Raw genomic sequence first — 17,141 nt, forward strand, 5'->3', positions numbered from 1 at the left:
CATCTGCGCGGCCTGTGTATTCTTCATAGAAAAACAGAATGTGAAATGTGATGCTCTGGATAAGCTTCATATCCAGTGCAGTGATGATAAAATAAATGCACGTCAGTATTTTTGATACAGCAGTTCTCTTTTCAGTCGCTGGGTGGCATTAACAGATAAGTTCTTGACATTAAGTGACCAGAACAGGGTCTCTAGACCATGCAAATAAAACAATTTATAAATGTGTGTGTGTGTTTGACAGAGAATCGTGCGGTGTCCAGTGGCCCCAGTCTCCTCACTGTGCTGTTAGGCTTGGTGTGTATGGCTGCCCTCATGCTCCCAACTCTGGGAGAACAGGAGTCCACAGTGCCTGTCTACCTCCACTTAAGTGTTAACAAGAAACTTGTAGCTGCTTACGTTTTAGGTAAATTAAATACAATATCTCAAAAGAGGCACACATAAATCATCATATCATCATTCAAAAACATCAAAAATTAGGTACACATAGATTAGCAGTGGTAAGATGAAGATTTGAGTATTTCTTTAAACATAATGAACACATCCATTTATATTCAGTTGCCTCGTAGTGTTTTTTAAACATATATGTTTTTGGGTTTGTTTTTTGTGTGTTTGTTTGGTTTGTTCTGTTTTTTTATTCCATCATGTTGCACATTATCATACGTACCATTTATAGCAGAGGTATTCTTCAAAAAAAGCTATCAATTATAGATTTATTTAAGCTTGTAATTACAATATCATATTTGAATTAATTACAATGAATAAACTGAATAAAACTGCCACTGACTGAAAGCGCTACCTGATCAAGCTTTTGGAAAAATGTTGGGGCATTATGGGAAATGTAATGTTGATTGAAACTGATTGACAGATATTGTATGTTGTCAATCTGATTGGCATGTCCTGTAGTTCTGTACCACAATCCAGGCTAAAATTTACTTGATTGGGCACATGACCCAGTTAATTGGGTCTAATGACTGGTGGTGAGGAGTTTTCACCTGCCCTAAGTGCTTGATTAAAGTCAGAAAGGAGTGGTTTCCCAAACACGGAACAGGGACCTGGTCTACACAGCATTTTGAATTGTGCTTTTCCACTGAAAGGAAAATGTGCTCAAATACAACCACCTCTTAAATTAGAAGTAGATATAAATTAGCCTCTTAGCTATTGATTTGAAACTATGACATGTGGGAAAACATCTGGGAAAAAAAACAAATGTGTGAAAGTTTTGACCTCTTTGGCCAAGGTGTACGTAAACATTTGGCCACCTTCAATCATCAACATAGTTGACAGGTTACACAGTTGTTCATATAATTCTCATTAATTATGTACACTACCATTCAAAATTTTGCAATTATTTGCGACTTGAATAGTTTTCGTTATTTTACATGTGGTAATCTTTAAGCCTAAATTTATTTTTAGATATTTATCTTAATATTCCAAAATGTATGTAAATATAAAGTGATGATATACACTATTTGTTTGCAGTAGAAGTCTACTTAAGTGTTTTTAGGTCAAGTTACAGATAATATTTTTATAAAAATCTTTAACCTCAAAACTGAGATTAAGAGTTTTTGAATGTATAATTTGTTTATTAATTCATTCATTGTTAGTAAGCGCTTATCCAGTTCAGGGTCACGGTGGGTCCAGAGCCTACCTGGAATCACTGGGCACAAGGCAGGAATACACCCTGGAGGGGGTGCAAATCCTTCACAGGGCGGGACACACTTACAAATTTACTCACACCTATGAACACATTTGAGTTGCCAATCCACCTACCAACATGTGTTTTTGGACTGTGGGAGAAAACCCACGCAGACACAGGGAGAACACACCACACTCCTCACAGACAGTCACCCGGAGGAAACCCACGCAGACACAGGTAGAATACGCCACACTCCTCACAGACAGTCACCCGGAGGAAACCCACGCAGACACAGGTAGAATACGCCACACTCCTCACAGACAGTCACCCGGAGGAAACCCACGCAGACACAGGTAGAATACGCCACACTCCTCACAGACAGTCACCCGGAGGAAACCCACGCAGACACAGGGAGAACACACCATACTCCTCACAGACAGTCACCCGGAGGAAACCCACGCAGACACAGGGAGAACACACCACACTCCTCACAGTCACCTGGAGGAAACCCACGCAGACACAGGGAGAACACACCACACTCCTCACAGTCACCCATAACCTGGATCACAGGAGCTGAGTGACTGTGACACTACCTGTTGTGCCACTGTGCCGCCCTATATATGTGTAATTTATAAACTTAAATATTTTCAATAAGTTATTTTTTGTTAATTAATACATTATTTTAATTAATAATATTGCTTAAAATACATTCTACAACTAGAGGAATGTAGCATGAGTAGCATGAATATATCTCTGTCTGCAAGATGCAAGATAATGGTCCAGGAATTTTACTCCTTAACTACTGCAAAGCATTGCTGTATCAGCAACTACAGGTACAAAAACTTTCAGAAAGTGCACAGCAAGTATATTAAAACTGTATTACGAGTTATTACCAGTAAATCTCTTAATGAAAAAGCACCTTCATACATCTTGGGGGGACTGGCAGAAGATGTTCAGATTGTGTTTAAAGATCAGTGCTAGCCATCTCCATATTCCAGATTAGACACTGAAGAAAAGAGGAGAGGAGATAAATATTCTTTAAGCTCCTGTTGTTTAAAATGTTTAAACTTTTTTTTTTTTTTTGCACTTTAGCCAATTTTATTTAATTTCAGTTTATATTCCTTTAATGTTAGCACTTATTTTTGTGTTTTATTATTGTGTTTGAAATGTTGATATATTTTAATATATCAATATGTTCCTTTTTAAACTATTATTATTTTTAGTTTATTTTTCTTAATTTGATTTATTGCTGGGCGGCACAGTGGTGCAGCAGGTAGTGTCGCAGTCACACAGCTCCAGGGACCTGGAGGTTGTGGGTTCGATTCCCGCTCCAGGTGACTGTCTGTGAGGAGTTGGTGTGTTCTCCCTGTGTCCGCGTGGGTTTCATCCGGGTGCTCTGGTTTCCTCCCACAGTCCAAAAACACACGTTGGTAGGTGGATTGGTGACTCAAATGTGTCCGTAGGTGTGAGTGTGTAAGTGAATGTGTGTGTATCTGTGTTGCCCTGTGAAGGACTGGCGCCCCCTCCAGGGTGTATTCCTGCCTTGCGCCCAATGATTCCAGGTAGGCTCTGGACCCACCGCAACCCTGAACTGGATAAGGGTTACAGATAATGAATGAATGATTTATTGCTTATTTATAAACATTGATATTTTTAGATTATTAATATATACCATTATGTCTGTTATTTTTCTCCTGGAAATATTTTGTGAAATGTTTTCTGCTCCTTTTGTCTTTTGAGTTGCATTTTATGTATAAAAAGTTGTTCTGTAAATAAAATGTATATTATTTGACTTTGAAAAGTAATGTTTGTATTATAACTTCATTTTAGTGCTGTATCTTCAATGTCATTCTAGAATATTTTCTTAACCATAGTGGTTTTATACTTTTGAAAATGGATTCCAAACTTTTGAATATGCAACATTATTTTACATCGCTACAACCCTCCGTTACTCATCATCTTCTGGTTGTTTCTTTTCCTGCACAGGTCTTCTTACAATGGTTATACTCCGCACATAGTGTTGCTTTGCACAGAGGAACTGAGAAGAGGGGAAACAGAGACATTTGCACAACCAGAAGAGTTGTGAGAGAGGGGTGAGCAAGCAGGAAAAAAGAAAAGCCACCCTTCTTAACAGGAAGTAATGACATTACAAACTTTTAGACAAAAAGATGCAGAAATCCAGGGGGCAAAGGGAGGGGGGTGTTCTGGACTTCTGACCAGAACAGAAGCAATGATCAAGCTGGCAACTGAGGCGAGCTGACCATCAGGGGACATGGAAAGGGGTTGTGTGAAGAACTATAAGGATACATTAAATTAAATGTATTGTTTTACTTCATATCCTTGGTGTTTGAGCCATTTTGTTTGCTGTCTTTTCAACGGAATGTTGAACACAAATGAAGTTGCATGTCTTGCTGCAATTGAAGAGTCTTAACGTTTTACCAATGACAGATGTTTTGTATCACCCCATATTTGGTCATGATCAATGATCTACTCCTGTATGTGAGAAAATACCTACAATAGTAGACATTTATATAGAACAAGGTTAGTTTGTATTCACACACAGTGAGATGGTGGGATTTAAGACCCTCAAGGTATGTGCAGATTTCAGATGGTTAAGATGTTTGTCTTAACACTTAATTTGATCTCATAACAATAGAACCTACATTTGCATGTCTTTATTTTTGCACACTGAAGTTATGAGTCATCACCATATGTTCCTATTTGTCTGAGTGCTACAACAGTTTCTAGTGGAAGATTTCCTGATTTAAATTAAGATTTTGAAAGATGTGCTTTTTAAAAATGGTACCTAGTTTAATGTATTTTTCCTGCTGGCTTGATTATTCCGGAGGTTCATGCTCCAAGTTAGGTAGTACCACGGATGTATTTGGTAGCGTCTAGTTCAAGTTCCTAGTAACCAAGAGCTACTAGAAACAAAGATGTCTTATTGTGTTTGTTTTTTTTTTTTTATAAATGGAATTTGACCAGATATTTTCAAACTTATCCATGCAACTGTACATTGTAAATAATTACCTTTCAATACCCTAGCTTTTTTTGTAAGAAAGTATTTACACCTGTTAACTCAGTATTTACATACGTCATATTTGGAACTCTGGCAAAACACTAAATAAAAAATATATAGAGTTAATGTACATTAAATCTATTTACATTTGGAGAAACTCAGAACATTAAAAGACCACTAATAAAAACAATAATTGCAGGACAAATAATTTATTTCGTAATCTGAAGATCACTGATATGAAGGGGACAAGATATTTTTTTTATCCGATTTAGAGCAGAGCACAACAGATTTAATCATGTAAGCACCCAAACTCAAACAAACTTAGGTTCACACTTTTAAAAATATTCAGTTCATTGAATCTAGAGGACAGCATAAGTAAAATAAAAGCTCAGACAATCCACAGGACCAAAAAAAATAATAATAATAAGAAAAAAAGGTGTGTGTGTACATATACACACACTTTTTATTAAAGCAAACCACAAACACTTCAACCATCTATACAGCACAGAAAGGGGACTTAAAAACCCACTAACTGCTTTGTTAGCAAAGACGGACATTCAGAGAAAGGATGTACATCAAGGTTTTGCATCAGTCACTTGATACATGAGGTTGGGTTCACTTTATATTAAAAAAAAAAAATAATAATAATAAAAAATTATATATTCCAATCACTTCCTTGTTTGCAAAAAAAAATTGAATTAATGATGCATCACACCATGCTCTGAGGAAATAAAGCCATTTCTTTTGGTTTCCAAATGAAACTCTTTTATAAAACCATTTACAAAAAATACTATTTACTGAAATAAACAAAGCCTAAATTAATAACAACTTGCACAACTTATATACAGACCTTTAAATGGCACACTACATTTTATGAATCAGTAGACCTTTTCCCCATGGAAACAAATCTCTTTACAAGGAGATGTCATGAGTTTAAAATGTCTCTTAACAACATCTTTCTTCAATCTTCTATTGATATAAACTGCTTCTGGATTTAAGCACAGGCTTTCCTTTTGCAGTGCCTAGCAGTAGTCCACCCCATCAAAAAAGGCATAGAATAAAGAAAAATCCCTTTCATAAATTCAAGGATGGCACCGTCACACGGTGCAATATTCTAAAGGCAAATGAAAGAGTGAAGCTACTGAGCACTTAAAGGGTAGTAAATACACTGCAATCACAGCTCAGCTTCTCTGCTTTTTTTTCCCCCCCTAAAGCTATGAGGAGGATAAACCATATCCTAGGATAGTATACCTGAAGACAAATTACAACACAGGCTGTAGAAATGTGATGTAGTGTTCAAATCCTGGACTTAGTGGTGACCATCCCCTTCATGTTGATTCTGTCAACATTCATTGCAACACCTAAACAGCTGACAACAACCGTTTACTTCATTAGAATAAATGTAAATGAAGCACTGTGTGATAAATAGATTCTCATACATGTTGTCACCCACGCTCTTAAACTACATAAATATCTAGAGAGGACAACCTTTATAGCTGACCACTCAGTAGATTGCAAACATGTGCAAGTGCAATTGCACCACCAGTAAAATCCAGACTGTCAGTTAACTGGTCAAGCACTGTGCACACATTCATTTCCATGCAGATTATAAATGAGAAGCTAATAATGATCACATTTTATGTACATACTTACAAAGAATAGGAACAAAAATAAGTTATTTTTTTCCAAACACAATACCTGTTTGGCAATCTGCTTATGCCAAGTACAAACCTACTGTAATAGTCTTGGAAACAGCCCATGGGCAAACCAATGGTTCTGTTATGAGAGGGAACATTTCACTCTCTAAGAGTCATATACTTATGGTGGCATTCCTCTAATATAAGAGAACTACGGTAACAAAAATCATACACAAATGGCAGGGCTACGGTCCACCCATTTCATATTTATATAGCAGCTGGTGCAAACAGCATCCACAGTCTTCATCCCTGCTCATCACCCTGATGGTACTGTCCACACAAATATCATCTGCAGGGCTTTGGTTTTCTTTAATAAAAACACCCACCTTGGCTTCCCCACATTGTCCCACTGGAGAGCAAACCCCATGAGAATTTGAAGAACAAATCAAAAGCAAGGTTGGGAAGGTAGAGGATTAGTACAGAAGCTCAGATGTATGCAGTGGGCAGGACTCCCTTATCTTCTGACCTCCGTGTAATGCGTTTCATACATTCTCACTTGGGGGAGAGGTCCTGGAGGGACGTGAAGGGAGAATTGCTGGACGAAGGTGACACTCCCTCCATCTTAGCAGGAGAGCCTGAAGAGGAGCCAACACTGCTGAGGCTTCCATCGAGCAGGTCTGAGGACAGGCTAGTGGGAGAGAATATCCGATTAAGGATTAAGAAGACCACAGTAGCAACTCAAACCCCTTAAGACACCAGCGATATACAAGAAGGTATGAAAAGGACAATGAGAGCTTTAAGCTAGCTTTAATAATCTAAAATGGCCACACCATCTTATTCCTGGCAAGGCAAGATCTGGAAGATAAGGCTAAACTCAAAATACTGCTCATAGGCTCCAGAAGAATGTCAAAAAAAATCTATGTCAAAGAAAATATTCACTTAATAAATGGTATAGGGAGAGCATACAATGTCCAAGGTCTTCTCATCTACAGATTTATTGAACACTACATCCTGCTTGAAGCCAAGTAATCAAAGCTGAAATGAATGAAGGAACAATTTCAGTACATCATTTTATCCATTTGTAATTTTTAATTCTTTTCTGTAATTAAAAATAAAAAGTCTCTGGGGTTGAGGCTGCTGGAAGGAGGATTATTTTGAAGTACCAAAGCAACACTTCAAAGCTTCAGCCAGTAAACTGAAACTAGTCACAAGTGGCAACAAACTCTAAGCACCCAAAGTTGTAAATTACATAAGTACAACCAGCTGAATAAACTAGAATGGCCATCGCAAGTCCTGATCTCAATTCCATAAATTTGTGGGCTGAACCATAAGACAATTGTGTAGTGGAACGACTACTGGGGCTCAGGAATACTTCCTGGCCAGAGTTGGACATAGGTCACTGCACAATCCAAAGCCAGGTGGTGAGTGTGTGCCTCATTGCACATGGCATGGATGACCTGCACATTTGTGAAGGCACTATAAATGCTGAACAATATATAATACAGGTTTTGGAGCAACACATGCTGCCATCCAAATAACACTGTTTAAATTGTTTAGGGTCAGAGAAGGCTCTGCTTTTATTGGCAGACCACGTTTTGCATGTATTACAACATTATGGCTTTGTATTCCAAGTGTTAAATTGGACGGTCTGCAGTTCAGACCTGTCGCCCACTGACAACATACCAAAGAGACCCCAAGTCAAGCAAGAGTGGGAAACAAGGTGTACTGTTTGTGAGTTAGTTCACACTCAGAATACACAAATTATAGTGCACATTCACTGGGGGGGGGGGGGGGGGACAATCCCCTTTAAACAATTTGCTTTACATTCTCTAACAAACTTCCTTACCACTAAACATTGTTTTAGGCTCCTACAATAACGGGTAAGACATTTCTATTAACAGAGCTGAATATACATAAAATTCCCGACAGCCACACCCAATCCAGGACACCTTCGGTCTGAGCCTTAGCACTAAAATAAGACCTCAGGTAAGCACACTTCTTTTATGAAAACTTGCAAATACAGAAACAATGAGAGTGAGAGCAAGAGGAGTACAAGAACAAAGGAGGAGACCACGCAATAGGTGTGGTCATATTTCCAAATGACATTATATGCCACATATCATGGCCTGACAACCAGGAACGATGGGCAACTAGTCCAACCTGTGTTGCTATACAATACAACATCCATAAGATGCAGAAAATCTAGCGCATGCATTTATAACTTCATGCTGCAATGCAGTCCTGGCAGGGAGCTCGTCCAAAGCGTTACACAAACTTCAGTTAGTTTAAAATACAGCAGCCAGAGTGCTCACTAGAGCTAGAAAATTTGACGATATAACACCAGTTCTCTCATCCCTACACTGGCTACCCATTAAATTTCGCCTTGACTATAAAATATTCTTAGCTTATAAATCCCTAAATGGTTTAGGCCCACAGTATCTTACTGAACTTCTCATGCCTTACCCCCCTGTACACTTCGTTCACAGGACGCGAGTCTATTCCAAGTTCCTCACATTAAGAAAAACACTACAGGAGGAAGAGCCTTTTCTCACAAAGATACTAAACTCTGGAACATCCTTCCGGTTACTATTCGGGGCTCAGACACACTCTCAATATAAATCTAGATTAAAAACCTATGTTTTCACACAAGCTTTGGGTTATTGACACACTTTCAGGTTACTCTGTCTACTCAGGTAGACTGTTTTTTCATATTATCACTATTTTGTATTAACCCTGTCATACGACCATAGCTACAGTTTTTAGTTAGCTTTCTGGTAACTGCCAACCAGACTGCACTCTCTCTCACCTGCCACCTGTTGCTGGGTTCTCTTGCCTGGCCTGGCTTTTTTGCAGGAAAATGTTGCCCCTGATTTACCATGAACCTACTAACCCCTTTATTTTTCCCCTTTGACTGGTTATTTTTCTCCTGTCTCTCTCATGCCTCAAGATGTCCTGCTGCTTTCCATGGGTTGCCCTGATCCAGCCCCTGACCCCGTGTATCCTGTACAAATCCTGGCCTTGCCTCACCTCCAGTATCATGCTTGGCCATGCATGGATGCTGTTTTATCTCAAATTAACTCCGCACCTGCTTTTACCTCCCACAGAATAACCACTCCACCTTCTCCTTCCTCATATCACTAATATTTTACCTTCACATTACTGCAACTTATTTACTTGTCATCAATTCACTTTTACTTCTGTTTTGTTCTCTGATGCTCTCCGGGGTCAACCCGAGGAGGATGGGTTCCCCGTATGAGTCTTGGTTTCTTCCTGATGCACTGAGGGAGTTTTTCCTTGCCACTGTTACCCTTGGCTTGCTCATAGGAGGCAGGGACTTGAACATAAAATATAAGTACTGGAAGGTGGTATCGATGCATCCCTAGATAAGATGTAAAATATCCTATGCCAGTCCATTAGAGCTTCACATAGGGCCCTGTCCACCCTCTTTCTACCAGCAGCCATGCAATTTCTATTGTTCCAATCAGAGAGCTACACCCTAAGGTTGCTGTGGCCATTTATGATCCAATCAGAAACCAACTACCCTTAACATCTACAGATAATCATTGAGTCCAGCCCATGAGTACCCAAACCACCCACTGTATCACTAGCTCTTCACAGGGGTCACTAGGTAAACGAGGAGAGGTGCCCATGTTTCGCTGAATTAAGCCCATTACACCTCCAGAAGGCTCAACAGTATAGTCTGGTGTCCCAGAACCACCCCACTCCAAGCTAGATTTACAGTCCTATGTTACCCTTAAACATCAACGACCGTAAATCCACACTGGGTTCCCTGGTGACTAGGGCTGTACCTAACCCCACTGGCACCGTTAATGCATGCACAGTGCCACCAGTTCCATGTGATCTTTACGTGCTTCATCACCAACAATCACAGTAGCACCTTTACAGTGCATTTACCCAACTAGTCTTTGTTATACATATCCACTGACTAGACCTTTCAGCTGTTTCTGATAACTCATTCACCACTGCACTTAGTTTCCAGCCCTAGATGCCAAACTACACAAGCAGGGATGTGGCAGACTTGCCATCTCCATCAGTCTTACATATACCTGCCACCCATGTTCCCTCACCTCAGCCACCAAGTCCACATACTCCAGCTTCTTCCTTTCCAATGCTTCATCTACTGTATCCTCAAATTGAACTGTTAACTCTATGAAATAAACTATCTGTTTACTTTGAGTACAGCACCATATCTGGCCTTAGTGTAGTTAACGCAATGCACCCTGGGACCTGCAGTTATTTTTTTTACCTACATCCAACAGCAATTTCCAATCTCGTGCTTCACTCAATCTACCAATATTTATAGCCTGTGCACTCTCTCAAATAGGTTCCCCCCACTCACAAACCTAATCACTTTATTACTAAAACCATCCGTCAAGGCATTTAATTATTTTTAATTAAAAGGTATAAATGAGTAAATGTATGAATGAATGCCAAAACCCTGGGTCATTTTCTCTGTGCCACAACAAAGATAATATTTCATAAAACACGGCTTAAAGTATGAACAGTGGACATAAAAATGGCTAGTCCTACAGACAGCAGCGTCTAGTGTTAAGTACACTTATGTTGTTGCTTTACTGAGTGTAAATGCTTCTTTATGTATTATTAATTTTGTAATATTTTCAATTTGAAAGTTTTAAATGATATGCACAATTAGATTATTTTATATTTATTTATATTTTGCACATTGTCCAACTTTTGGATAAAGGTTTGTAGATTTTTCCAAGTGTTATACACAGACCCAAGATGACAAACTGACTATTAAAAGTCTTCATTATGGCCCAGAGGAAAAAAAAAAAAAAAGGTCTGCCTTGCTTAATTAAATTTTAGGCAAAAAAGTAACTGAAGTCTGAAAATATGAAAGTCTGAAAGTCTAACTGAAGTCTGAAATATACTATAATAATTGTTCTCATTTTTTACTGCGTTATTACAGAATGCAGACTCTTTAGACGTGTCATGTCTCTAATAAAATAGACAATTCTTATGGCAGGCTCGACAGCATCTATAAAGGCTATTTTAAAAAAAATATTATGAGCCCAATTTTCTATTGTGGAACATATGTCTACTGCACTTTTTGGACATTTTGACCCTGAAACGGTCTACAGGCAGGCTTCATAGGGCTACAAAAACTGTGAGCAACTGGACAGATATTTGGTTTGCAAAAAATCATATTTGAAAAAGGGGGATGGGTCTATTATTACAATCCAGTGGTTATAGCATATATGATTATGTTTATGTGTGTAGTGAGTGCGTATGTGTTGTAATTATTGTGAATACAAATAAGCTGTTATTTGCAAAAAGACATGTCTCCTTGTCTGAGAATCTCCAATCACAGCACTTAAACCGCATTTAAAGATAAACGTTGAACAGACAAGAGAGAAAGGAGAATATAATATAAACACCAGCATGGAGGAATAAATGCACTGATTAAATACAGCAAAGAGGGGAAAAAAAGAATCAAGTGAAAAATAACTGAAACCCAGAATTTAAATTCCTCACAATCTGGGGCTCGCATTGAATATGAGGTGTGGCTCATTCACCTTTAAAGCACTAGTCACTAAAACCAGGCATTCTGAAAAGGCAGAGGACAACTATAGACAGAGGACAAACTGCCTTGTTGTTTGATCCTTGTGTTATTCTGACCAATGCATGTTACAGATGATTCATCAAGACCACAGTGATCCATGTTAACTCGGGTAAAAGGGGTATAATATGTCCCCTTTAAGCAATAAAATGGCCACGCTTTCACATACTAACCTCGTGGATGTAAACTTTTGACCCATTTTAGAAAAGAAAAAAAAATCTGATATGGTATATATTACTAGTAATATAATAATAATATTGAAATATTACTTGAAATGACATGTGGAAATAAACATTCCCTAATTGAATAAAAACACCAAACATATGGTGATATGAGGATGATTTGTAAAAAAAAAAAAAAAAAAAAAAAAAAAAAAAAAAAAAAAAATTCTGAATGTTTTAAAGTGTATATAAACTTTTGGCCTCAAAATGATTAGAAATTAGGCCATGTCTACCCACTTGCTTTCCAATTCCAATCAAATAAATTAAAATGCACAGCTTTGTAATCCCCAAGATAATAAACAAAATACATCTACTTGTGGTAACTTACCAGGAGCTGAGTTCGTGTAGGTGAGATGTTTCTGTGGACAACATGGTGGTAGTTCCCTGGAAAAGTCTCTTAGGCTGGCTCTCCGGTTCCATCTCACCAGAAACTTCCAACAAACAAAACAGAAGTCATTTCATAATTCTGTGTACATAATCACTTGAAACAATACAAAATGATCCATGAAATCATGATAATCGTCTGAAATAGTCAGATTTCTTTGCAAAATGACTCAGCACAGCAACTATTCGTTTTCGCTGTTTATACGCACAAACTACCCTGGTTGTGGGGTATATTTTTATGCTACATATTCAAAATAATGTAAATAAGAAAATCAAACAGTCCATTTATATGTTTTAATTTTCATTTTTGAAATGAAAATAGAATTATATTTGTTTACATCTTTATGAAATGATTAAATGTTTTAGGTGACTAACAAAGTTGCACAATTTCTGATCTAAATATTTAGACTGAGACACATTACCAAATATCAGATATTATTAAATCTAACTAGTGCAAGCTACTTACCTTTACGTTTGATAGGGCCCAAGATGCTGGGTCTTATGCAATTAATAGGGCTCTGACTCCTCCTGCTGAAAACAGATGTAGAAAGAATGTGCTGAAACAAACTAAGCAAGTAAAAATGAAGCTACAATATATAAAACAAAACAAAAGTTTAACTCTTTTTGACTTAGTTTATAAGCTTACCTAAAGCGACGTGTTGGGCTGGGGATGGGGCTGGGATTTAGACCATTACTGCTTACCAGGATTTGCAGAGACGGAGAAAAGCACTGCTGCTCATGGAGGGGGAGTTAAGAAATATAATTATTTATCGTGAATCATTGTTGGAATACTTGTACACAGCTACACTTGGCAAAACAATATACAAACCTTCTTTCCTATTCCTCTGGTGGGTGATGGAGCTGGAGACACAGGCACAAAATCTATACGTTTCGGGGAAGACGATGACGACTTTTCAAAGTCGTTGTCACTCTGCAATAATGAAACTTTCATTTTACTCCGTGTCCATCACATCACATCACAATAGATAGCAAGCATCAAAATATTTCTGGTTATTTGTTGGAGTATTATACTACCAACACAGTCTGTACTTGAGAGACTGGTGGCCCTGTTAACTCCATATTTATTCTAGCATGCATTTCTTTTTTATTGACCACAATCTCATAGGCGGAGAAAAGTGGGGTGGTTGCGGCTGTAAAGCCACTGCATGCAAACAAGCCATTATTAATTCAACAGTACTATGTGTATTTATAGAGTTCACAATAAAACTGACAAGTGGTAATTTGGTTTGAAGAACTACAAAAATGCATTCTGCTGTTTTGTGAAGCATACAACTTACTAGACTAAGACTCTCTTCCCAGGACTGGCTCATTTGCATGGCTGCTTGTACTTCCCTAGTTAAAATGGATGGAGAAAAAACAATCAGTTTGTTGTCTTTAACTTCAAATCACATTAGTTAACAAAATGAATAAAAGGGATCTGCAGAGATGGTTGTTTACCGTTCATGTGCCGCTTCCCTGTTCATTACATCAACACCTTCCTCCTAAAGAGATGCATTAGCATTGTTAATATTATTTCAGCAGATTAATAAAAATTACATTAAAACAAAAAAAGCTATACACAAGTTATTATTAAAATGTATGCCATGGAACAAGTATTTACCTCTGTTAAATTCAATATATGTTTATTTTTGTAATAGTGCATTGTGAATTGCTACCAGCTCTGGCAACATGGCAACAAAACAAACCAGCATCAGTAGCAGAGCAATACCACCCTTAAGAACCTTAGCAGAAAACAACTGATGCCAGCCTGGGTACAGATGCAGACCAGAACTGACAAGCAGACTCGATAGAATACACACTCATGTACACCTGCGACATTGTACTGTGTTGTACACAGCCTGTGTTTTATGCCACAGTACACCAAAAGTTGTAGAAAATTTCGTTGCTGGCCAAAAGTAACCTGTCAGCAGCAGCAAGCAGGAGAGCAAGACTGCAGGCGAGGAGTCAGCAGTGATATAGCGGTTGGGGGTGAGGGCAATTAAAGTTATGGGATATTGGGCATGGGCTACAAGAATTTTGGGAAATTCACTCATCCTGTAGTTATTTTAATGCAGCCTAGAGTTTTTAACCACAGAGATGATGTGTAAAATGTTTTATTACAACTGTCACCCTAACAAATTTAGTCAGTTCCCAACAGGGCTTTACAGGCTGAATGTGCTTGAACGGAGTATATTAATCAAGGTAACAGACATCAGCATGTGACAGTCTAACTGGCTCTTTGGCAGACCCTACACCAAGTAAACTGAATTTAGTAAGGCTCAACTAAAACTTAACTGAAGAACTATTAAATGTATGATTTAAAAGACCTTTAAAATAAAGATATAACCACAACAATGACTGTGTGATGATGTGTATTCAAAATACAACATTCGTAATACCCTTTATTAAAAAAAAAAAAAAAACACATTTCTTTCACTTAAACTTTACCTGTTTGATCCTTTGAAGTCTTGTGCTAGGAACTCGAACTGGGGAGGATGGGACCTAAAATGATATCATATAATATTTAGGAAAGAAAGCAAGCTCTCACAGTAGTTCAATGTTATGTACAATAATCTAAACTTTGAAAATAACGCAATGATACATACCATGTTGGGACGATTAACAAGAGTGGTGCTGTTTCTCCTGCTCCGTAGAACCTCCCTCTGGAAAACCTGTGAGCTGTCACTAAAAAAAATAAATTTAACAGACATCAGAAATCAATAATTAATGTCATAGTTGAAGATGATGACTGCATTTGGCATTTCTTTGCTTTGTCCGTGTGTAAGCTCTACCAACACCACGGTGCTTTAAAAACTGAAGGCCATGTGGACTCCTTTGGTTTTTGACCAAACATACAGTAAATTTTTAAATTCAAGGAACCTCAAATAGAAATTCACAAAACAGGTTTGTGGTGCCATTTTTCCACTTTTCTTATGGATTAATAAAACTGGTTTGAAAACCTTAATACACTTTTCACAGTGGCTCTGTAGGGACAAAAAGCAAGGTGAGGGACAGGCATGCAATTTCATATCATGCAAGCAATTCAGTTCTTGTACTCTTGAAAGTTGCAACAAAGCCATAGAACCAATGTTATATCCTAAATAACCCTTTTTTCTAAATGAGGGGTGTGTGCAGAGACTCGTTCCATTGATATAAAGAACCTGCGTCCAATATAAGAGTTGTTGACCTATATAAGGAGATATTCCGAGAGAAACACACACGGCTCTTTACATTTTTAATATGCGACATCTCTTTGAAAAAAAATTAATAAAAAAACTAAAAAAAAAAAAAAAAAGAGAGAGAGAGAGAGAGAGAGAAAACCACAAAATATAGACGTTATTCAAATTGCATCACGGAAAGGACCCCGAATGTGTTTTTAAAAAGTGTGGGATTAACCTTAAGCCATTGATCATGGGTTCACTGTTGGATCTCCTAAGGTGTCCGTCGCTTTGAATGAGGGAGGAGGGGATGTCCAGGTCCAGCTCCATCTTCTCCTGAGACATTATTCCTTGGTTATTCATCGTAGCTGCTGTCGTCCTCGCAGTTATTCGTGGTTTGATGGAGAGCTACATCGTTGGACGTCGTGAGGTGGCCGGCGCAGGTCAATGGGCCAAAGCCTCAGTTAGGTGGAGGCTTCCTAGTGCGCTTTGGACGTTAAGACGCTTTTAGGGAACGTTATCGTTACATGCCATCAGTCGGAGCAGGTTAAAACAAGACTTCGCTCCTTTAATCCATGGCTTATTCCCATCTTTAAAGCCCAAGCTTAAGCGCTAACGTTAGCTCGCTAACTTGTCCCATGCACTAACGGCGAGGCTCGTTAGCTTTAGCTCAGCACCTCGCCGTCTAACAACAACCCAGTCAAGACTGAGGAGCGAGAAAACTCAAAGTAGTCTCCATTTACGAGTTGTGGTAGGATATATTCAAACAGAACAGAACCTCAAAGTACAAACCCCAAAACTGTTCGCTCTCAAATACCTTAGCCAAGCATAAACTTGTTTACGAGTTCCGTGGAGCTTGGTAACGTTATCGTTCAGCTGGCCATCATCGGGAAGCTTCCTCGCTAATAAGCCTGCTAGCTTGAGAAAAGCTAAACCGCTAAAATAAGACTAAAGAACTCAACGACTGCTATTTTGCTGCTTCCCTGTGCGATTCCTCACTTAACCGAGAAAATAACTTATTAGCCTCAACCATTTTCACTCAAAGTTGTGCTTCTCAATCCTTTAGTACTCCGCAGTGGACCTCCAGCCTCAACCGAATATTCCCGCCCCTTGGGGGTCCAAGCGCTTAATGACAACACCTTCGACCAATCAGAGCGCCGCAACCTTTTTTCAAAACTAGTACAATGAGGCAGTGACCAATAAGAGTTCAGCCTGTGTTCGGCTCTGGGTTTCGACGTCACAGTGTACCGCCTTCGCTCTCTTTCGGCCCCAGGACTTGCGCGCACACCGTGTTCAGCTCTTTGTTGTTAACTCGTTTATAAAGGGGAAACAAATGAGAAAAAACTCAAACTTTCACTGAAAAAGCGTGGCACCTCCAAAACCCCACACACAACGTATTTGTTTTGGAGGAACCGTTAGTTTATTGAGTTTCATTGAGACTTGACTAATATTCTAAACAAACCCAGCTGCTAGGCTACGTGAAG

The 17,141-nt window shown here is 38.5% G+C and overlaps 2 protein-coding genes and 1 non-coding gene across 7 annotated transcripts in view; 1 reads left to right on the forward strand and 2 right to left on the reverse strand.

The window, feature by feature from the left end:
• mospd1 (motile sperm domain containing 1) overlaps positions 1–4,442 on the forward strand; it is an 11,872-nt gene extending 7,430 nt beyond the window's left edge. Inside the window, exons 5-6 of one of the 4 annotated variants that reach the window (XM_066649929.1) lie at positions 242–403; positions 3,623–4,442. In XM_066649929.1, coding sequence (XP_066506026.1) covers positions 242–403; positions 3,623–3,654 — 194 coding nt within the window. In that variant the 3' untranslated portion in view covers positions 3,655–4,442. Of the gene's footprint in view, positions 1–241; positions 1,495–3,622 lie in introns of those variants that run through there. The other 3 variants (XM_066649928.1, XM_066649930.1, XM_066649927.1) reach the window with 3 other exon arrangements.
• Positions 4,443–5,014: 572 nt separating this feature from the next.
• On the reverse strand, positions 5,015–16,869 carry pabir2 (PABIR family member 2). 2 transcript variants are annotated; one of them, XM_066649926.1, is made up of 10 exons: positions 15,896–16,869; positions 15,106–15,184; positions 14,948–15,001; positions 13,958–14,001; positions 13,798–13,852; positions 13,329–13,430; positions 13,146–13,231; positions 12,966–13,027; positions 12,444–12,546; positions 5,015–6,980 (listed from the first exon to the last, which is right to left on the reverse strand). In XM_066649926.1, the coding sequence occupies exons 1-10, from the start codon at positions 16,018–16,020 to the stop codon at positions 6,845–6,847; spliced, it is 846 nt and encodes a 281-aa protein (XP_066506023.1). In that variant the 5' UTR covers positions 16,021–16,869; the 3' UTR covers positions 5,015–6,844. The 2 variants fall into 2 exon arrangements, with proteins under 2 accessions (XP_066506023.1, XP_066506022.1); XM_066649925.1 differs by having other exon boundaries at positions 12,966–13,030; positions 15,896–16,866.
• LOC136674217 (small nucleolar RNA U109) lies at positions 13,513–13,671 on the reverse strand. Its single transcript, XR_010796021.1, has one exon. It is a non-coding gene; the product is annotated as a small nucleolar RNA U109 (small nucleolar RNA).
• Positions 16,870–17,141: the final 272 nt, after the last annotated feature.

Source organism: Hoplias malabaricus, chromosome 17 (genome assembly GCF_029633855.1).
Source record: "Hoplias malabaricus isolate fHopMal1 chromosome 17, fHopMal1.hap1, whole genome shotgun sequence".
In the NCBI taxonomy this organism is placed as follows: Eukaryota; Metazoa; Chordata; class Actinopteri; order Characiformes; family Erythrinidae; genus Hoplias; species Hoplias malabaricus.